Source organism: Balaenoptera musculus, chromosome 20 (assembly GCF_009873245.2).
Source record: "Balaenoptera musculus isolate JJ_BM4_2016_0621 chromosome 20, mBalMus1.pri.v3, whole genome shotgun sequence".
NCBI classification, from domain to species: Eukaryota; Metazoa; Chordata; class Mammalia; order Artiodactyla; family Balaenopteridae; genus Balaenoptera; species Balaenoptera musculus.
The window spans coordinates 52,696,749-52,716,637 of NC_045804.1; the positions used below are offsets into that span (position 1 = coordinate 52,696,749).

At 54.4% G+C, this 19,889-nt stretch overlaps 1 protein-coding gene across 4 annotated transcripts in view; it reads right to left on the reverse strand.

The window, feature by feature from the left end:
- The window catches only part of GAS7 (growth arrest specific 7), a 204,437-nt gene that overhangs the window by 27,189 nt on the left and 157,359 nt on the right, over positions 1 to 19,889 (reverse strand). For all 4 annotated transcript variants that reach the window (XM_036835447.1, XM_036835446.1, XM_036835445.1 and 1 more), the window contains exons 5-8: positions 14,960 to 15,013; positions 8,040 to 8,129; positions 4,299 to 4,414; positions 1,674 to 1,748 (exon numbers count right to left, since the gene is read on the reverse strand). In XM_036835447.1, the coding sequence (XP_036691342.1) occupies positions 1,674 to 1,748; positions 4,299 to 4,414; positions 8,040 to 8,129; positions 14,960 to 15,013 (335 nt within the window). The remainder of the gene's footprint in view (positions 1 to 1,673; positions 1,749 to 4,298; positions 4,415 to 8,039; positions 8,130 to 14,959; positions 15,014 to 19,889) is intronic.

A 19,889-nucleotide genomic window follows, 5' to 3' on the forward strand; every position in this document is an offset into this window, starting at 1 on the left:
AGAGAGAGGACCTCGGGGGACCTTTCAACTCTAACCTCCTGAGACTCTGTATTTGTTTTATTATTGAGGTGAAATTCACATAACACAAAATTAACCACTTTAAAGAAGATAAGCGTTTACTACATTTGCCATCTTGTGCAACCATCACCTCTAGTTTCAAAACATTTTTATCACCCTGTGATGGACTGAATGTTTGTGTTCCCCAAATTCAGACGTTGCAGCTCTAACCCACAGTGTGGCTGTTATCTGGAAATGGGGCCCCTAAGGAAGTAATTAGGGTTAAATGAGGTCATAAGGGTGGGGAAGAAGTGACACCGGAGAGCTCTTTGTCTCTCCTCACCGAGGAAAAACCACCTGCAACGCAAGGAGGGAGCTCTCACCGGACACCAACCCTGCCAGCACCTTGACCTTGGACTCCCCAACCTCCAGAACCGTGATTAATTACATTCCTGTTGCTTAAGCCACCCAGTCTATGGTATTCTGTTACAGCAGCCCAAGCAGATGAACACATACCCCAGAAGGAAACCTCGTACCCATTAAACAGTTACTTCCGGTCCCCTTTTCTCCCACCCCCTGGCAATCACCCATCTTCATTCTGTCTCTATGGATTTGTCTTTTCTGGACATTTCATATAAATGGAATCATACAGTACCTAACCTTTGTGTCCTGCTTCTTTCACTTAACGTGATGTTTTCCAGGTTCATCCACACAGTAATGTGGATCAGTACTTCATTCCTTTTTATGGCTGAATAATATTCCATCATATATCCATATATCTAATGTGGATAGACCACAATGTGTTTAGGCATTCATCCTTTGATGGACATTTGGGTTGTTTCCACCTTTTGGCTATAGTGAATTGTGCTGCTACGAACCTGCGTGTACATGTATTTGAACATCTGCTTTTAATTCTTTTGGATATAAACCTAGGAGTGGAATTGCTGGATCATACAGTAACTCTATGTTTAGTTTTCTGAGGCACTGCCAAACAGTTTTCCATAGTGGCTGTGCCATTTTGCATTCCCACCAACAGGCTGAAACTCTTTGTTAACAGATGGAGCGGAGAAGGCTACAGTCTTTCCCCAACTAGGGACCTTTCTGTGGCTGGGAGGGTGGGGCTGAGCCTCTTCCAGCCCGGGTCCCACCCAAGGAGGTCTGGACTGTCACAGCAGGAGGGGGAGGGGAGCCTGGGCCTCAGGCCCACAGGAGAGAATTCTAAACAAGGGGGCTGGGTGTGGAATCCTGGCACACCTAGTTTCCTACCAGCCTGCTCTCAGAGAAAGGGGAGCAGGGGTTGGCATCTGGAGGCTGGTTCCCAGCTACCAGGTGACAGGGCAGAGGGGGCCCTGACATGCTCCAGCGTCCAGCAGGAGGCCCTTGGCCGCTAGACAGTAGATAATATGGAAGTGCCAACCTTGAGTGTGAATGCCCACATCTGGAGTCATGGCTGGCCAGCTGGAGCCATGAATGCCCACTTTGAACCATGAATGTTCCCCTTGAATCATGAATGCCCACCTTGAATCATGGGCACCCACCTTCAGCCAGGTCTATGGAGACCTCCCCATCCATATGGGACCATGGCAACGATCAGTGATCAGTGAAAAGGGACGCCCCCCCCCCCCGCCGAGTGTCCCCTCTCCTTCCCCACTCCCATCACTGCCCTCCCTACTCACCCCTCCTCCTGAGCAGCCAAGGAGTTCTGAGACAGCTTAGCTAAGTTCTTTGCGTATTCTTCTTCAATCTTTATCCTGCAAAGGGAGAAAAGCCAACATGTCAGCTCCCCAGCACTAGACTGCGGGTCCGACCTGCAGCCCTGCCACTTATTAACCATATAAACGAACCCGCCAGACCATAAGCTCTGCGAGTACCTGGCTCCTGTCTGTCCACCTGACACACAGTAGGTGCTTAATCAATACACGTTGAATGAATAAATAAACGAAATTGTCTGAACCTCACCTGCGAAGTGGGGCATGTGCACCTGTGTCCTAGGCTGTGCGGATAAGAGTGGTCATTTGCACAGTTTCTAGCACAGGGCTGGACACACAGCAAACACTTAAACGAAGACATGTAACTCATGATGGACCACGGCTGTCCCCTCTCCCAGCCCCAGAGCTCTGGGCTGAGAGCCTGCAAGGTGGCGTTGGCCCCACCGAAGCAGGAACGGAACCCCTCCCTACGTTCTCCCAGACCCCAGGGCCCCCAACCTCCAAGCCTGCAGGGTGCAAGCATTTCCATGGAAACCAGCAGTGCCCAGCTCCGCGGTGGATTCCACTTCCCCGGAGAGGGAAGTTGCCTTGGATTTTGCTTCCGGCAGGCAGGCCCTTGACACACTTTCAAGGCAGCTCTCCGGGGAGTGTTCTGTATTATCTGGCACAACCGTGTAAAATGTGTTGTCATGGTATTAGTCACTGCCTAAGTGGTCCCCCGAGGGGCTGTGCTTGTGACGACCAGAGCTGGCCAGAGGGCTGGGGCCTCAGAGAGGCCCCTGGTCTATCACTTGGCAAATGAATAAAACCCCAGAGATGCTCCCAGGGCTGCAGCATTTGCTTCCAGGCTGATCAGGAGCTGAAGGGTGGCCTGACGGAGTCCCAGGGCAGTGTTCTGAGTCACGGTCATTTCCTGCTTCGGTGCTGAGAGGCTCAGTCTCGTTCCTTCTCTCACTACCAGCTCCACCGTCTCCACATACTCTCAAGCCTGCCTCCATCACTTCCTCTCCATCCACTCAGCCTTTAGTCCCTCCCCTCCCCAGGAGGACATGGACGGCCAGCCTCCAGCCAGGAGATCTCTCGAGAAAGCAGATCTCACCATGTCACGCTCTCAGCTTCAAACCTCCAAAGGTTCATCAATGCCAACCGCACGCACCGGGCACGAGGCCCGTCCCCTCCAGAGCCGGCATCACTCCCCTAAGCTGTGGCCACGTGGTTCACCGGATGTCTGCCATGCCCCCCACCCCCCACTCCCTAGCCCCGGCCCAGCTCTCACCGCTGCACGTCAGCTCCCATCCCTCCCGGCTCTGAAAGGTCCCCTCTACAAGACCCCAGATGGACTGAGAAAGTCACAGGAGTCCACCTGTCCCAGGGAAGACCAGTGTTCTCATGTGGAAGGCTCCGTTTATTTGTTAACATGATCTCTTTACGAAAGTGTAAACCCTAAGCATGCTCAAGCTAGGCTTTTCTAGCCATTTTCCTCTTGGCCTGTTTCCTACTGTTGTTTTCTCACACCTGAGCTACAGAATCTCTCAATCTCCTACCAGTTTAATGGGTCATAAAACAAAGATTTGATTATACCCATAGAAAATAGGCCTCCTAAGGAAAACAGATACCTTAAAATGCCATAGAATTGTTACTGGATTATTGCTGCTATAATTAAAAAAGAAACATTTAAAAAATATATTGCCATTTACTATCAATATTTCCAGTGTGCCTTGGAAACTCCGGATGGAAAGCTGTGTGTATGAGTGTGTGCACACATGTGTGGGGGGGTATGTGCACCTGTATGAGTGTGCAGGTGTGTGGGTATGTGCTTTACAGGGTCTCAGAACTTGGAGAGACTGAGGAGGGGGGAGATGAAGAAGGAACTTCTCTCCGTAGCTCTCCCCACTTCCATTAGTCTGAATTTATTGTTTCATCTACAGGCAGGCAAACCACTATTATAATCCCTGCACTTACCGTAATGACCTTATCTGACTCTCCCAGTAGGCTGAGCTCCCTGAAAGCAGGAGTGGGAGGGTGGTGGTTTCTGGATGCCCAGGCCTGGGACATGGCTTTGGCTCAAAGATGAATTGAAAGGTAACATTCTCCTTTTTTGTTATGTTAAGGAACAGCGCTTCAAATGAGGGCAGCGCATGTGTAGATAAGCAAAGAGGCCAAGCAGTCTGCGTGGGGAGACATTAGGGAGCAGTGGGGACTGTGGCAAACTGGAAACACACACTCCCTGTACAGGGGAGCTGCTCTTCAGCTCCAGCCAATTGTTGCATGAGGGATGCAAAGCCATGGAGCCAGACTTTCTTCTTTCCCCAGAGATGCCAGATATGCAGACTTTAATGTAATATCCACCAATTTTTTTTGCTGTTGTTGGTTCAAATCTTTAAAAACATCACACAGGCCAAAGAAACACATCTGCTGGCCAGACTTGTCCCAAGGGCCATAAGCCTGTGACTCCCGTCTTGCGCTCCCCTTAGTGCTAACCAAGCCCAGTGCTGGTGTGCAGCGCTCACCCTGGCTGCTCACTCCCTCGGGCTCAGGGACCAAGGTGGGCGCTGTCACCAGTCCCCGGAGCTGGGAGGGCCCAGGTCTCACCTTTCCCGGATGAACTCTGACATTTCCTTCTGCATTTGTTTGCCCTTCAGCTGTTTCTGAAGCAGCAGTTCAAACCCAGCCATGGTTCCGTTGCCTTGGGGGTCCTTCTTATCAGCCTAGGAAGGAAAGAGAAGCAGCAGCGTTCAGGTGACATCAGCGTCTGGAGCCAGAAGGAATGGAGCGCAGGGAAGACAGACCCCAGAAGGGACCCCGATGTGACTGGCAACCCTGTCCTCAGTCCCAGAGGGAGGACAAGGGCAGGAGTATCGGCTGCCCCAACTCGCGCCTCTCCTGGCGCTCCTGCCCCCACGTGCTCTCTGATGCTTAAGCCCTGATCGCTGCCGCCACCCCACGTCCGTGCCCCTCACCCCCCAACCTGGGAAAGAAGAGGAGGAAGGGTATGTGGCCAACAGCACAGGCACCAGGCAGCTGCTGGGGCTGGCTGGACCCTCTGCGGAGTCTTGGCATCTTGACTAAGCTGGGAGACAGTGTGTAACCTCAGGGGCAGGTACCCCCAGCCCTGAGCCACCCCGTCCTCTCTTGCACTGGCTGGGCAGTGACATCCTCCAACGCACATGCATAAAAGATCGTAGCGACTTCTGGGGAGAAGCTGGATTGAAGGGCAGCCGCAGCGGGAAAGGGCCCGCTTCCAGGCTTGACATCCCAGCCGGGGAATCCCAGGCAAGTTCCCTCACTTTAAATCTGAGCTGCTCATTCCATGGAACTGGGGAAATAATGGCAACCACCTCACGTGGTCATCTCAGGACAAATGACACATGGAAACAGCTTAGCCTAGTGTTCAGCAAATACCAAGTCTTCAGTGGATGGTATTTAAATTACTTTTAAAGAAACGTCAGGATTCGGGGAAGATGGCCAAGTCAATGAAATGGGAATTTAGTACCCAATTCATTTTGCAAGCAAATATTAAAATTTCAAAATTAAATGCTTTTTGTTTTGTTTCGTGTGACCCTCCTCAAAGACGCCTGAATCTCTCTCTCCTGCTCTCCCTCCCTGGTACCCCCAGCATGGCCTTCCCTGCCAGACAAGCGTCCAGCATCTGTTCCCACAGCTACGGCTGCAGATCAACCCTCAGAGCCTTCCTGGACCCTGGCGGGCGCTACGCCTAAAGCTGTCCCTCCTCCAAGGCAGCCTTTCCCACCAGGAGTCCAGAGTCAAATGCTTGGATACTTAAAGGGAGGAGTTAAAAACAGGTCAAAATAGGGCTTCCCTGGTGGTGTAGTGGTTAAAAATCCGCCTGCCAATGCAGGTGACATGGGTTCAAGTCCTGGTCCGGGAAGATCCCACATGCCGCGGAGCAACTAAGCCCGTGCGCCACAACTGCTGAGCCTGCGCTCTAGAGCCCACGAGCCACAACTACTGAGCCCGCGTGCTACAACTACTGAAGCCCGCACGCCTAGAGCCCATGCTTCGCAACAAGAGAAGCCACAGCAATGAGAAGCCCGCGCACTGCAACGAAGACCCAATGCAGCCAAAAATAAATAAATTAATTTAAAAAACAACAAAAGAACAACAACAAAAAAATAGGTCCTTTGCCACCACAGAGAGGAGCATCAGTGAGAACCCTGTCCCAGGATCTGGAAAGACCTGGGCTCTCTCTCAGCTCAGCCACTGGGCAAAGCGGTCAGGTCCTTCCAATTCTAGGCTGTGTCTCCCACCACTCGCCCTAAAATAAGAATGGATTGCACCTCTAACATCCCATTAGAACAGTTGTTTTACGAGAGGGGAAAAGAAAAGGGCTGGTGATGCCTGGAGAACGCCACTTACCTCCCCACTCCCTCCCAATGCAGGATCCCTTCCTCAGCTGCCCTGACCCAGGGCCCTCTGAGCCACACTGTAATACCTCTCTTGACAGGGAGATCACCACCACACGGGGTAACACCATGTCACAAGGGGGCTGCTCTAGCCATTGAAAAGTTACTCCAAGTACATTTAAGACGTGTGCCCTCCACTGTATGAGTACTACATCTTGATGAAAAAGCCAAAGAAAAATTATTTGAAATACTGAGCCCCAATCTGCCTCCCTGAGAGGATGTATATGCTGAGTGATTTGTCCACACTGGGAAAACCAGCCCGAGGAAGTGGGCTTTAATAACCGTGTCAGCAGAAAAATTTCTATGAGAGGAAAAGGCCTTGATGGTCCGAGAGATAAAACCCTGGGGTAAGTATCAGAGTCCCAGGAGGGCTTGAATCAAGACGGGACCTGGATGACGCTGACCGGCAGCAGGACGACCCCCTCCCCCCGGCCCCCTACCATCCCCCGCCATCCGCCACCCGCTGACCTCTGGCTCCCAGGGTGCCCACTCCCGGGGCTTGAGCTGGTCTCCCCCGCATGCTCTGTTTCCTGCTCCCCTCTTTATGGATGACGTCTCTCCTGCACCCACCCCCCTTAAGGACGATGTCTCCAACCTCGCTCTTCCCCTCCACCTCCACAGCTGCCATCATCCCTCCTGGCCTCCCACAGGTTCACGGGCACTTCTGCCTGTTTACAGCCCTCCCTGCATGACACGGGCAAATCAGATCACATCCGATTCCTGCTTAAACCCTCCACCACCTTCCTGCTGCAAACAGAATAAAACCCAGCATACTTATGGAACCTGCGAGGTCTTGTACACTCGGATTCCCCGCTCACCCTCGCCCCTGGGCTCATCCCGCCCCCGAGGTGTGTCTGCCGCCAAAGCCAGAGCCCTTTCTACAATATTTGCTGCCTCTGCACATATCTCAGAAGATCTGGAAGAAACACAGCAATAGGAATCTTTGGTTACCTTCTGAAGGGCAAGAGATTTGGTAGAAAGACAAAAGCATTTTTGTCTAGTACTTGGTTAGCAAATCTAAAAAAGGGTAGATAATCCATTCTGACTGGTGGTTAAAAAAAAAGTTTTGATTTTTAAAATTTCTGGTTCCTTGGGGCCTCTGCCAAAGTTTACTTTTTTTAGGTGTACAATTCACTGGTTTTTAATATATACACAGGTCGTACAACGATCACCGCTGTCTGATTCCAGAATGGGGTGATTTCATTTTAAAAGCCATTGTGAACTTTAAAATGTAAATGTCCAGGAGTACTCCCAGAGTTTCTGAGTAGGACTCTGCATCTGTCAAAAGATATTTCTTTAATTTTGGAGAAATACACACAAAATTTACCATCTTAACCATTTTTAAGTGCACAGTTCGGTGGCATTAAGGACATTTGCACTGTTGTGCAAACATCACCACCATCCCCCTCCAGAACTTTCTCATCTTGCAAAACTGAAACTCCGTACCCATGGAACAATACGCAAAAGCTCTGGAACCACAGAATTATTCAAACTGGAGTCCGGTACAGATTGTGCCTAACCTCCTTGTGACTTTGACGGAAACAGAGAGGCTGTCCAGGAGGAGAAGCACTGTCCAAGGTCACCTACAAGAGTGACAGAGTAGGTCTGGAGCCCAGGGTGGAGTTGATTCTGGTCTCCTGCTACCACTGAGCGGCAAGGGGACCCTCCAGCTTACCTGCATTCTGCCTGGAGTTTCCATATTGCCCTGTGGACTTTCTGAGATTTATGGAATGATCTAGACTCCAAGCGGGACTTAAGTTTCCAGCCTCCAGTGCTCAATCGACTGCCAGCCCGTTAGGTTTCATCTGGAGAGGTCGCTCTGCTTTGAGCTCAAGCCACCGCCGCCCTCCCGGGTGTCCACTCCTGGTCCCCGGGGCCGCAGTGCGGGGGACGCCGAGGCACCACTTACCCAGAAATAGTCACAGTAGCTCCATTCGGTTGGTTTGAGCAGCTGCTGCTCCGGCATCGTGTCTGGGTGAGGAAATGTCACGCAGTTTATCTGGAGGACACAGAACAGGAAAGAACATGGCTTGGCTGAAGGGCTGGGAGAAGTTGGAGAGGCTTCAGTCCTAGGACACGGCACTGAAGAGGTCCCCCTACAGGGCTAGCTTGATAGAGAACATGCACTGGGGTCCTGGGATGCTCTGGCAGTTGGCCTTTCACATGAGGGGCAACCGGCACTCACCCCCACCCCAGAGGGGCTGAAATCAGTCCAAACTGTCTAAAGAGCAGTACAACAGAAGCTAGCAACACTGCAAATGTCCACAGCCTTCCACCCAGAGGCTGCACTTGTAAGATTCTATCCTACAGATACCTACACCCGGGTGCAGTGACATACGTACACGGTTTTCACCACGGCTCGGTTTGCAGTAGCAAAAGGCTGGAACCCAACTCCACTGTCCATCAAGTGGGAGAACGGTTAAAAAGTATGAGATAGACACGTATGGGCGTCATATCCATGGTGAAAGACATGGCAAGAACGTTCTTCTGTACTGATAAGGAAGGTGTGGCAGGATACAGTGTTAAGTGGGTGGGTGGCAGGGAGAAAAGGTAGAATAGTATTTACTGTTTGCTATCTTAGTGTAAAAAATTTCTTTCAATTAAAAGGAAAAAAAAAAAAAAAAGGAGGGGACTTCCCTGGTGGCGCAGTGGTTAAGAATCCACCTGCCAATGCAGGGGACACGAGTTCGAGCCCTGGTCCGGGAAGATCCCACATGCCGCAGAGCAACTAAGTCCGTGCGCCAGAACTACTGAGCCTGCGCTCTAGAGCCCACGAGCCACAACTACTGAAGCCCGCGCACCTAGAGTCCGTGCTCAACAAGAGAAGCCACCGCAATGAGAAGCCCGCGCACTGCAACGAAGAGTAGCCACCGCAATGAGAAGCCCGCGCACTGCAACGAAGAGTAGCCCCCGCTCGACACAACTAGAGAAAGCCCGCGCTCAGCAACGAAGACCCAACGCAGCCAAAAATAAAAAATAAAAATAAGTAAATAAATCTTTAAAAAAATAAATAAAATTTAAAAGAAAGAGGAGGAAGGAATAGATACCCGTTTGGTATATTTCTGGAAACTGATAACATCATTTGCTTCCAGGGAAAGGAATGAAGTGGCTGGGCATCCTGGGTGAGAAGTTACCTTGTGAATTTTACCTCATGATGCATATTGTATGAACAAAGAGAGTTTAAATGATAATGCAGGGTGCGTGCCTGGGGCTGGCTGGCCCTGGCCCAGGAGAGAGCAGCGCAGAGATTCCTGGGCTCTGCCTCTGACTTTTCTGCCTGAGCACGATCGCGGTGCCCCTGGCTTTCCCTGGTCGGCAGAAGTGGCTTCCCCGCTGACCCTGCTGACGTTGCTTCAAGCCCCAGATCCGCTCCTAGAGAGGCCGCTAATTTGTTCCGGGAGCCGCAAGGCCTAGAGAAGGCAAGGCCTGAGCCCTGGCAGTCTTTAACCCTCGTCACAGCCCCAGCATCTGCCGAAGTGCGAGCCATCAGACGTTCAAGGCGAGAACAGTGCAGAAAACCCCCGAGGTTCTGAATACAAGCCACAGACTCCAGTGCCAGGCAGCCACGCAAAGAAGTGAGGGACCGCACATCATGGAAACTGAAGCTTGGGTTGGTGGGGGGACCAGCCTCCACTCTGGGAAGGGGGGTGGTGTCTGCGAATGTCTGACTAGGGGGCAGATTCCTCTCAGCTCCCGCCAACTGCTGCCAAGCCAGAGTGAGGAGTCCAGGGTTGTCAGCTTACGCGATGACACGAGAGTAGTGGAGGATCCGGATTTTTACGTGAAGTGTCTCAACGCTTAAATGTTAGCAATTCATTCACGGTTAATAATAACAACAACGACAACGACACCTTGTAAGCCAGAGCAACCCTCTGCCAGCCCAGTCAGGCCCGTGGGCCCCCAGCCATGGCCTCTGGTTCAGGTGCCTGGGGGCGGCTAGAAGTAAATCCAGGCCCCGCCAGCTCCCGGGGGCAGAGGCCTCGCTTGCACTCCTGGGGGGAGAACACAGGAGAAATCCCAGCCAAGGGAAGGTCCCCCTCCTCCCAGATACTGGCATCTGGCATTCCCGCTCTGGAGGGAAGCATGACGACACAGGAGGAAGGATCAGGGCCAGGAATGACCCTGAGAGCCCTGGAGACAGGGAGCATGGAATTCCACCAAGGTCAAGGTAGAGGCCCATGGAACCCCTGGGATGAGAAGTTTTCTCCCAATGCCCCACCCCCCAGCCACCTGAGGTATCACTGGCCTGCAGGAGTCTGCTTGGGGGGTGGCCAGCCTCTCAATGCCCAGCTCGGGCAATGGTGTCCCCAAACCCTCTTTTTTGGGCTGACACCCCCAAGTTTGTCCATAGATGAGCCTCCTTCTGGAAACCAGGGCTGGATTCCACAGTTTCACATACTCCTTATTTCACGTTCCAGCTATTCTTGCCTCAACAAACAATGATGACCACAGCCTATCTTTATTTTGTTTGATAATGTAATCCATGAAAACTTCAAGCAAATTTAATGACAAATTAACTATGACATTGCACTGGGCATTAAGCATCGTGGAAGCAGGTACTCAGAAGTGGATACAAGGGTCTTCTAGAGTGCCTTGTCTGGGGTCTAGGAGACAGGGGAGGGGCGTACCACAAGTGGCCCTATAACAACCACTGAAGGTGAAAGCTAGCAGGGCTGCGGGAGGACAAGGCTTCATCCCTCTTGGGGCTTCTGCCACCCTCTGAGGACACCAGCCCTTGGATGGACTGGCCAGTGGCCCCAGGGTGGCCGTCTGCATCCCTGTCAACTCTGGTTTTGGGATTTCGCAGCCCCAGCAATCCCATAGGAATTTCTCTGAATCCTGGCAGAGCCCTGCACCCCCTGGTGGGCGTCTCGAGAACTGCACCTCACTGGCCCCATCCTGGGAGGCATCCTGGGAGAATTTCTGCAAAAGCTTGGCGTGCATCCTCACTTCATCCTTCCGGCAACCCCACGAGCTGGGTCACACTGGCCTCATTTGATTAACTGAGGATCACAGAAGTATCTGCATCTAGTCTGGGCTGACGGCTCGAGCCCTCACCCACAATGCTGTGCCATGGAACACGTGCTCGGTCCATGCAAACATTTGTTGAACGGCTGCTTGGTGCCACGCAGTAGGCTAGATCTTCCCAGCACTTGGCACGGGTGCATTTGTATTTCTCGTGACTGCTTATTCAGCATCTCTCTTCCTTCGCCAGGCAGTCTGTCCCAGGAGGGGAGGAAGCCCACCTCCTCCCCGCTGTGTCCCTAGTACCTGGCCCAGCACAGCCATGTGATGGGAGCTGTAAATGTTTCTTGGTACAATGAACGGAGGCTAGAGACAGAAGGTGTAGCCTCTGCCCTAGACGGCTTTACAGCCTGATGACGACGGCAAACAAGTAAATGTGTAATTGCAGTTCTTTGTGTATAATGGTGGAGCCAGGGTCAGAAGCCAAGCAATCTACGTCACACTTAATCTATGTCACGCTACCTTCTAACACACTTAGGCGTAGCCGTGCCACGTCCCCACCCAAGGCAGGGGCTCAGGCAGGAAGGGGTGCTGGACGGGGAGGAGACGGGGGAATGCCTCCACTATGCACTGTTTGGGCGAAGTTCCAGGAGCCCCTCCCACTCTCGCTCCCAAGATCACCATCCTCAACCAACAGCGTCTTCGCTCTGGCACCAACTCTGCTCTCTCCAGCCCTCAGTAAATGGAGTAACACCCGCTCTGCCCCTGATGGCCAGGGGCCCCCCTGAGCAGCAGAGGTTCTGCCAGGGCCGGCCTGCATGGGGGCAGCCAGAACCACAAGAGCTGCCCTCAGAAACTCTCTTGGGGGGGCTACAGCCACCACTCAGGCACCTGGCCATGGCACAAGGGCCGCTGAACACAAGTGTGACCCACCCAAGGGGGCTGACGTGGGGAAGCCCGGAGCAAGCCCCGGCCCCAGCCCAGCACGGAGGCCTCCCTGGAGGCAGAGGCCGCAGCTATGTATGTGCCCTCCTCTCTGACAGCCGCCTGCAACACAGAAGAGAAGGTGGTTTCACAACCAAGCAGGCCCTGAATTTCCTCCTGGTGGGAGAGGCTACTCTGGGAGGGGGTGACAGAGGCAAAAGCCAGAGCTGGGACCTGTGGAAGCAGAACAGAAATGCCCTCAAGCACTCAAATCCAGTCCCCGAGCTCCCACCCGGGGCCCCAGAGGGGTCATGCCGGGAAGCTCAGACTGAAGACTAGAGGAGCCCCCAGACTCTTCTTTCTAGGACAGGAGTGTGGCTAGGTGGCTTTGCTGTCATCTTTTCTGGAATCCTCCAGATTCTGACGCATCATATTGGTGCCGAGGCTGTGAACTGCCATTAGCGCCCGTCACTTCCAATCAAGCAAGCAGCCCACTCGCTGCCAGCCCTGCCCGGGGCCCCACTGCTGTCAAGTAGCCCACGTGTCAGACTCTTCAAAATTTGTTCCAGGCCTGGGTCGGGGAGCCGGAGCGTCGGAATCAAGCTCGGTCCTTGCTTCTCGGCCACACCGTGAGCCAGACTCAGACGCCGCCTGCAAATCTCTGCTGCTTGGGTCAGACCATGTAAGAGGATGTTCACCCTATCCCCGCACACCGGGGCGAGGGAAGCTGGGGCCCCAGCCTCCCCCCACCGCTCCCGCCAGCATCTCCTCCCAGGGAAGCCACGAGCTCTGCAGGATCAGGACTCAGAGGAAGGGGCCGCAGCGGTAGAGTGACTGCCCCGTGGAGGGGAAAGAGCCACGGTACAGAGCTCTTCAGCCCCACTGGTCGGCCGGCCGGCGAGGATGCCCGTCTCCAGCCTGGAGATGAGGAGGGCCACATGGGCGGGCTGGCAGCAGACCCAGGTTCAAGTCCGGGGCTCTGCTCCTCACCCACTCTGTGCCCCTTCTCAGTTTTCCCAGCAAAAAGTCCCCAAGGCTTGAGTGCTTATTTAAGACCTCTGGGGTGCGGGGGGTGTTGGTTATAACGCAAACTTTCCAGCCTCGCCCCAGAGTGACCAACAGAGGAATCTGCATTTTAAACAAGTATTCCCAAGGCTTCAGATGAGAAGCACTGATGTAGGGCGGTGGGAAGGAGGAGGGAAGGCAGTGAGGCAGGGATGGAGGAGGTGTGTTGCCAGGAGACCCAGGGCCACGCCCAGGCTGACAAAGCCCTAAGCTCTGGCCGAAAGGCAGACCAGAGCAGTGACCCGGGCCGCACCCCGTGAGCTGGGCACCTTCACCCATGGGAGGCCTAACACTCTGCTTTTCACTTTTCATTTCTCTTATTCACGTTCCTTCTACAATGCTAATGTATCCCCTCTCTTGCAGTTTCTTCTCCCTCTTTCTCCATCTTTCAGGGAACTTTGGGAGCTCCTGCTTTGCCCCTTTTTGTGAACGTGAGGACCGTGCTCTCAGGACGTCTGCCCTGGGGGCCTGTCCACGCCCTCCCCATCAGCTCCAGCAACAAGGAAGCTGCTGCTGGCCCGGGGTTGAGCCGCCTGGTCCCACCCTCGGGAGGCCACTTGCACCTGGGGCATTGCTGGTGGGTAAGAGCACAGGTCTCAAGCCCTGATGCTTTCCAGCTGTGTGACCTCGGCGAGGTCCTGCTCTGTGCCAGGTCCTGTTCTGTGCCTCAGTTTCCTCATCTATAAACAGGGTGATGAGGAGACTGGTGTGAATTGAGCACCTACTGTGTGCCAGGCTGTTGTACGTGCTTTCCACACCATCCCTAGGGCGCACATGCCCATCGTCTCCCCATTGTACAGATGTGGACGCTGAGACCCAGAGAGGCCGGGTCGCTGCCCAGCTGGTGGGTGCTGTGCTGACCCCCTGGCTTCAGAGCCCGAGTTCCCAGTCCCCACACTACCCTGGTCCAATCACCTGCCCTCCCGCAGTGAGCGGAGAATGAAATGGGTGCTCAGAACCCTACTGGTGCCTAATAAATGTACACACAGGGGCAGCAATTATGACTGTTGCCATTGTTTGCCTACCGCTTTTTCCTCCCCAAATCCTTCAAAGCAGGATCTGCAGCCTGCATGAGCCGGGGCAGGGGACCCCGTCTTGCGTCCATCTCCGCAGGGGGGGGCAGCATGGAGAGAACTGTGTGACAGAGCCTCAGGGAGCCTTTCTCCGGCCCCAGAGCTGCTGCACTTGGGTGGAAACCGCACACCTAGGACCACACGTCTCCCAGCTCCAAGTTCTTAGCTGAGTAGATGGACAAGTTGTTTCTCTACTTGGAGGGGGGAGAGACGTCCAGCGCCCGCCTTCGCCGAGCGCAGGGCTGATGTGGAGCCGGAGGCGGGGTGGCGTGGGGACTCGGCGGGCTTTTGGAAGAGCCCTGGGAGGCTGTCTGGCCGCTTTGGGCAGAGGCTGCCTGCTTCCCCATCAGGAACTCCCAGGAACTCTATTCTTAGGGCGCTTTCTCTTCCTTTTAACTTTGATGTCTTCCAGAAGTTACCCTGCACAAAAGCCACCCTGCCGTGGCTGTAATTTACACGTCATGTCACTTGCGCAGAGCACAGTACACCCCCTCCAACCCACTCCTGCACGCGTACCTTCCCCTGCCTGCCCTGCAAAAATGGCTTCTGCACCGTTCCAACCACAGTCCTTCCACTTGCTTGCCCCAAGAGAAAAAGTGAAACAAGAAATCAAGAGAAGAAGGGCCGGGGGGAGGCAAGGGGGGAACCCTAGGCAACATCCAAGCTTTGGAACTTCCCGTGTACCAGGCTGGACATCGCTTCCATTCAGCGGTCCGCATTGCCATGGCAACAGCCGAGCCATGGACCAGAGACAGCCCCAGCTTGCCACCCAACATGCGCGCGCTCTGCGGGAGCCGCTTACCGTGATGGTGTTCTCCTTGCTCTGCTTTTTGCCTGGTGACGAGGATCCCAGGTTCTGGGGAGAGACACAAGAAACATTGTCAAAGCTGTTCTCCATATTGGACATCCTCTTTCATTCGGGTTCCCTGAAGGTGGAGGGATTGGTTAAAAGCCTCGGGCCAGGGAAGTTTGGGGATGCTCCAGCTGCCGTTAACCCCCAAGTCCATATTCTGGGAGAGGGCAGGCAGGAGCCTCCCGTGCCCTGGCTTGAAGACGAATTGGAGGAAGCCTCCAGCACGGGCTCTGAGAAAACTGCTCCAAAGCAGGTCTGCCTCCTCTTCTCCCCGTCGGTGGTTGGGGGAGCTAACCCCTCAACTGCCCTCTGCTGGTAAGTGGTTCTGCACGCTGCCTGCTGCCTTAACCTGCAGAATCCACCCGGGGAGCAGAGAGTTAAGGCCACCACCTCCTCGCACTGAGGATTCAGAACATGACATCTTATTCCAAATCCCCCGGGTCCGACATATCACACCCCAGCTACGTGCAATGTGGCCTGGGGTGCTTGGCCACATCCGTGACATGTCACCTTCCCAACCCCGAGAGCAGGGAGGCTGTGTTTCGGCTTCCATTCGGACTTTGGGTTGCCTTTTTATGTCTTCCCTTTGCCAGCAAGAAAACCATCGTCCCAAGGACCACCAAGCCCACAGGACCTCAGCAGCTTGCCCCAGACCTAGGATGGTCCTGGAATGGAAAATAAGGATTGCCAGCTGAAAACACCACATTGGTCCTAAGAGCCTATGACCCTAAAGGGGAGGGTCAATTCTGGGTCTTTGCCGTTCCATCAGCAGTTCCATCAGGGACTCCATAGGGTCCCCGAGCAGGACACGGGATGCCCACTCCGGTCCTGAGCCACATGGTGAGCTGGGAAGCAGGCTCGCCCCTAAGGCACTGCAGTGGCATCGCATGTGTGTCCTGGGACGCGTGGCCTTATTCTGTCTCTAGTGGGAGGGAAGGAAGTGGCTGCTAGGACTTTACAGAGAAAGGCCCAGAAGAAGCACGAAGAGGCTTTTCCAGCAAGCCTCAGGGAACCAGCAGCCCCCATCCCCAGGCCAGCACAGCTCTGGACCACCCAGCGGGATGAGCGTTTTGGGGGTGGGGGGTGGTCAGCCCCTGCCTCAGGAACCCAACTGCTCATCAGGCAAAATAAGAAGCTTGACAGAGTTCCTGCCCATGGTCCCCTCATTCGCTGCCTCCCCCCCCACAAAACCACCCTCAGTCCCTCGCTCCCATCGAGACCTACTTTGGCAGGTAAGTAAAGTCAGCTAATGAAAGCTGACATCCCTGGACCGTCCAGCTAAAAGGGACCTTTACATGTCATCGTTTCACAGACAAGAAGATGAACTCGCTAGCCTTGACATCCTGCCAAGTTAACTTGAGCCTCAGTTTCACCATCTGTCACCAACAGTCCTCAGGCTCTGGAGCGCATCAGAATTAGCTCCCCCCCGATCGGGTCCCCCCGCCCACCTCCCAGAACTGCTGATCCAGCAGGTCTCCGGGGGCCAGGGTCTTTAAGGCAGAGTCTGGGGGCCTCCATGGAGGATGTCTGTTCCGTCGTTTCATTGAGGCCCCCCTAACTACAGCACCTCTGTTAGCAGACCCAACAGGTTCTGGGGCAACGTCACGTTGTGACCAACTATAGCTTACTCAGACGTGTTAAATGCATCAACTCATCCAGCTTGCCCACCCTGGACCCTCCCAAACTATCAATTCTGCCCGGGGCACTTGCCAAGATTGGGCTTTCTGGGAGGAAGGCAGACTGAGGCTGCACGGCAGGGGCCCAGGTACCAGTCTCCAAGGAGAACAGACAGGTGCTGGGCTCTTCCTACAGGTTCGTCCATGCAAATACACACCCAGGATGGGCAAGGGGAACCTTTGGGATGGATTCTTTTTTTTTTGGCCGCGCAGCATGTGAGATCTTAGTTCCCAACCAGGGATCGAACCCATGTCCCCTGCATTGGAAGCACAGAGTCTTAACCACTGGACCACCAGGGAAGTCCCTGGGATGGATTCTGCAGTTTGCAGGGGTCTCCCTACCACAGACACACATCATCACCACCAGGACCACCACAGTGCTCCCACTACACCCCCCAGGAAGGGCAACCAGTGCTCCGGCAGCCTTGGCAATAGCCTTCCTGTCTCTGTACCAATGCTGCTGCTGATGGGGAGGGGGAGAGGGAGGAGGGGGAGGGGAGGGAGGGGAGGAAGGGGGGGGGGGGGGGGGGAGGGGGAGGGGGAGGGGGGGGGGGAGGGGGAGGGGGAGGAGGGGGAGGAGGGGAGGAGGGGGAGGGGAGAGGGGAGGGAGGGGGAGGGGGAGAGGGGGAGGGGGAGAGGGGGAGGGGAGGAGGGGGAGGAGGAGGGGAGGGGGAGGAGGGGAAGGGGGAGGAGGGGGAGGAGGGGAAGGGGGAGGAGGGGGAGGAGGGGGAGGAGGGGGAGGGGGAGGAGGGGAAGGGGGAGGAGGGGGAGGAGGGGAAGGGGGAGGAGGGGGAGGAGGGGAAGGGGGAGGAGGGGGAGGAGGGGAAGGGGGAGGAGGGGGAGGAGGGGAAGGGGGAGGAGGGGGAGGAGGGGGAGGAGGGGAAGGGGGAGGAGGGGAAGGGGGAGGAGGGGGAGGAGGGGGAGGAGGGGAGGGCGGAGGAGGAGGGGGAGGAGGGGAGGAGGGGGAGGGGAACTCCCGGGGGAAGGATACACTGGGAGAGCTCCTGCCCTGAGTGCTGCCCTGTGAGGCGACCATGAGGCAGGCCTTTGACACACGTAATCTCACTGAGTCCTCACAACCCCACCAAGTTACTGGCATCGTCTTCATTTTACAGATGAGGTATTATGTTATGACTTCGCCCTTAGACATACATTCTGAAATATTTACAGTTAAAACAATATGTGAGGAATTTGCTTTAAAAGAATCCAGTGGGAAGTTAGGGAGAGGTGATGGGAGTTTATTTAAAAAAAATTTTTTTTTTAAATATATAACCCATTCATTTTATTTATTTTATTTTACTGATTTTTTTTTCAGTTTTTGGCTGCATTGGGTCTTAGTTGCAGCACGCAGCCTTCTCTCTAGTTGTGGTGTGCAGGTTTTCTCTCTAGTTGTGGCATGTGGGCTCCAGGGCACGTGAGCTCAGTAGTTGTGGCGCAAGGGATTAACTGCCCCGTGGCATGTGGGATCTCAGTTCCCCGACCAGGGAGCGAACCCACGTCCCCTGCCTTGGAAGGTGGATTCTTTACCACTGGACCACCAGGGAAGTCCTGTGATGGGAGTTTAAATGAAACAAGACTGGCTGAATAATTGAAGTTAAGTGATCGGTCCATGGTCCTTTATTATAATAGTCCTTCTACTCTTATAAATGTTTACGCATGTCCATAACAAAAGTTTTTTTTTTTTTTAATTTCCTTTTCCTATGATTCTAGAAGGTTTTTCTCCTCTTTTTAAAAACCCCTCCCCAGCCTGGTTTCCTGGCCTCGCCTGGGCTGCTCTACTGTCACTGTGAGGACCCACTGAGGGTGGTGACAGACGAGGCAGTGCCTGGGAGACGGCAGTGTGTCATTCCCAGCCCATTCAGCGAGCCCCTGACTCTGCAATGCCTTCCTGACCCTGTCTCCTTACCCTGTGAAGAGTCTGGGTCCCACACCCTCAGCAAGTGGGACCCAGCATGAAACCTCTCAATGGCTCCCAGCGCTGTTAGGACAAAACCCAAGCTCCTCACAGCAGCCTTTAGGACTCGTTCAGCCTCCTCTTGTGCCCTCCCCACACCTGCTAACACAGTAAACCACAGCCCCACTCGGACTCCACGGCTTCTTCGAAATCCTGCCTCTAGGCATCCACGTACGTTGTTCCCTCCACCTGGAATGCTGTTCCCCTACCACCACCTCTTCACCAAGCTAAACCCTTGCTCATCTTTCCAGTCTTAGCTTTTCTTAAAGAGCCCATCTCGATGTTTCCACCACCACCTGGTCAGGTCCTCAGAGCACACACTCCCTCCAGGCCCTATCACTGCCAAAATGAAATAAACATTTACCTCTTTCTCCAGTCCCAGCTATTAACTCCATCAAGACAACGGCTACCCGTGCACCACAACTACTGAGCCCGCGTGCTGCAACTACTGAAGCCCGCATGCCTAGAGCCCGTGCTCCGCAACAAGAGAAGCCACCGCCATGAGAAGCCCGTGCACCGCAACGAAGACTAGCCCCCGCTCGCCGCAACCAGAGAAAGCCCGTGCACAGCAACGAAGACCCAAGGCAGCCAAAAATAAATAAATAAATAAATTTAAAAAAAAGACAAGGGCTACTACATCTGTCTGACTCAGTGCCTGGCAAAGAAACAGATGCTCAATAGAACATGTGCTATTTACCAAGTAGGGGAGGGGGAGCCCAATTAAGTACATGAGCTCTCAGAATCTCACCGCCAATGGGTCCCTTAAGTTTCCAAGCTCGAAGTCCCTTTCCCTTTCCTCTCTCCTGTGTCTAAAGATAGCCTTCCTGGGGGGCAGTTCATGGGAATCTAAAACAGTTCAAAGGTGGGTCACTAAACGGCCTGGGCTCTGGTGGGCGGGTTCCTTGCCCTCCCAGTACCTGCACAAGGAGCAGAGGGGGCTCACGTCACCCTAGCCCCGGGCGGGCGGGCGGGCAGGCGGGCAGGCAGACTGGCAGGGGACAGGCTCCGAAGTGCTTCTGCCACGGCCAGCAGGACCGTCCTCAGCCTTTGATCCCCCAACCTCCGATCAGGTGGGCCCCGTGCATCCAGCGCCCAGGCAGCCTGCCCCAGAGCTGCAGACGTGCAAACCTCCACTGAGTGGCGCCAGATCACCATCACCTGTGCCTGGCCCTCCAGGTCTCCCAGAACTGGGGTGGGCACCACCCCTGGGGTGCTGGTCACCCAGCCATCAGTCCCACCCACGACGGTA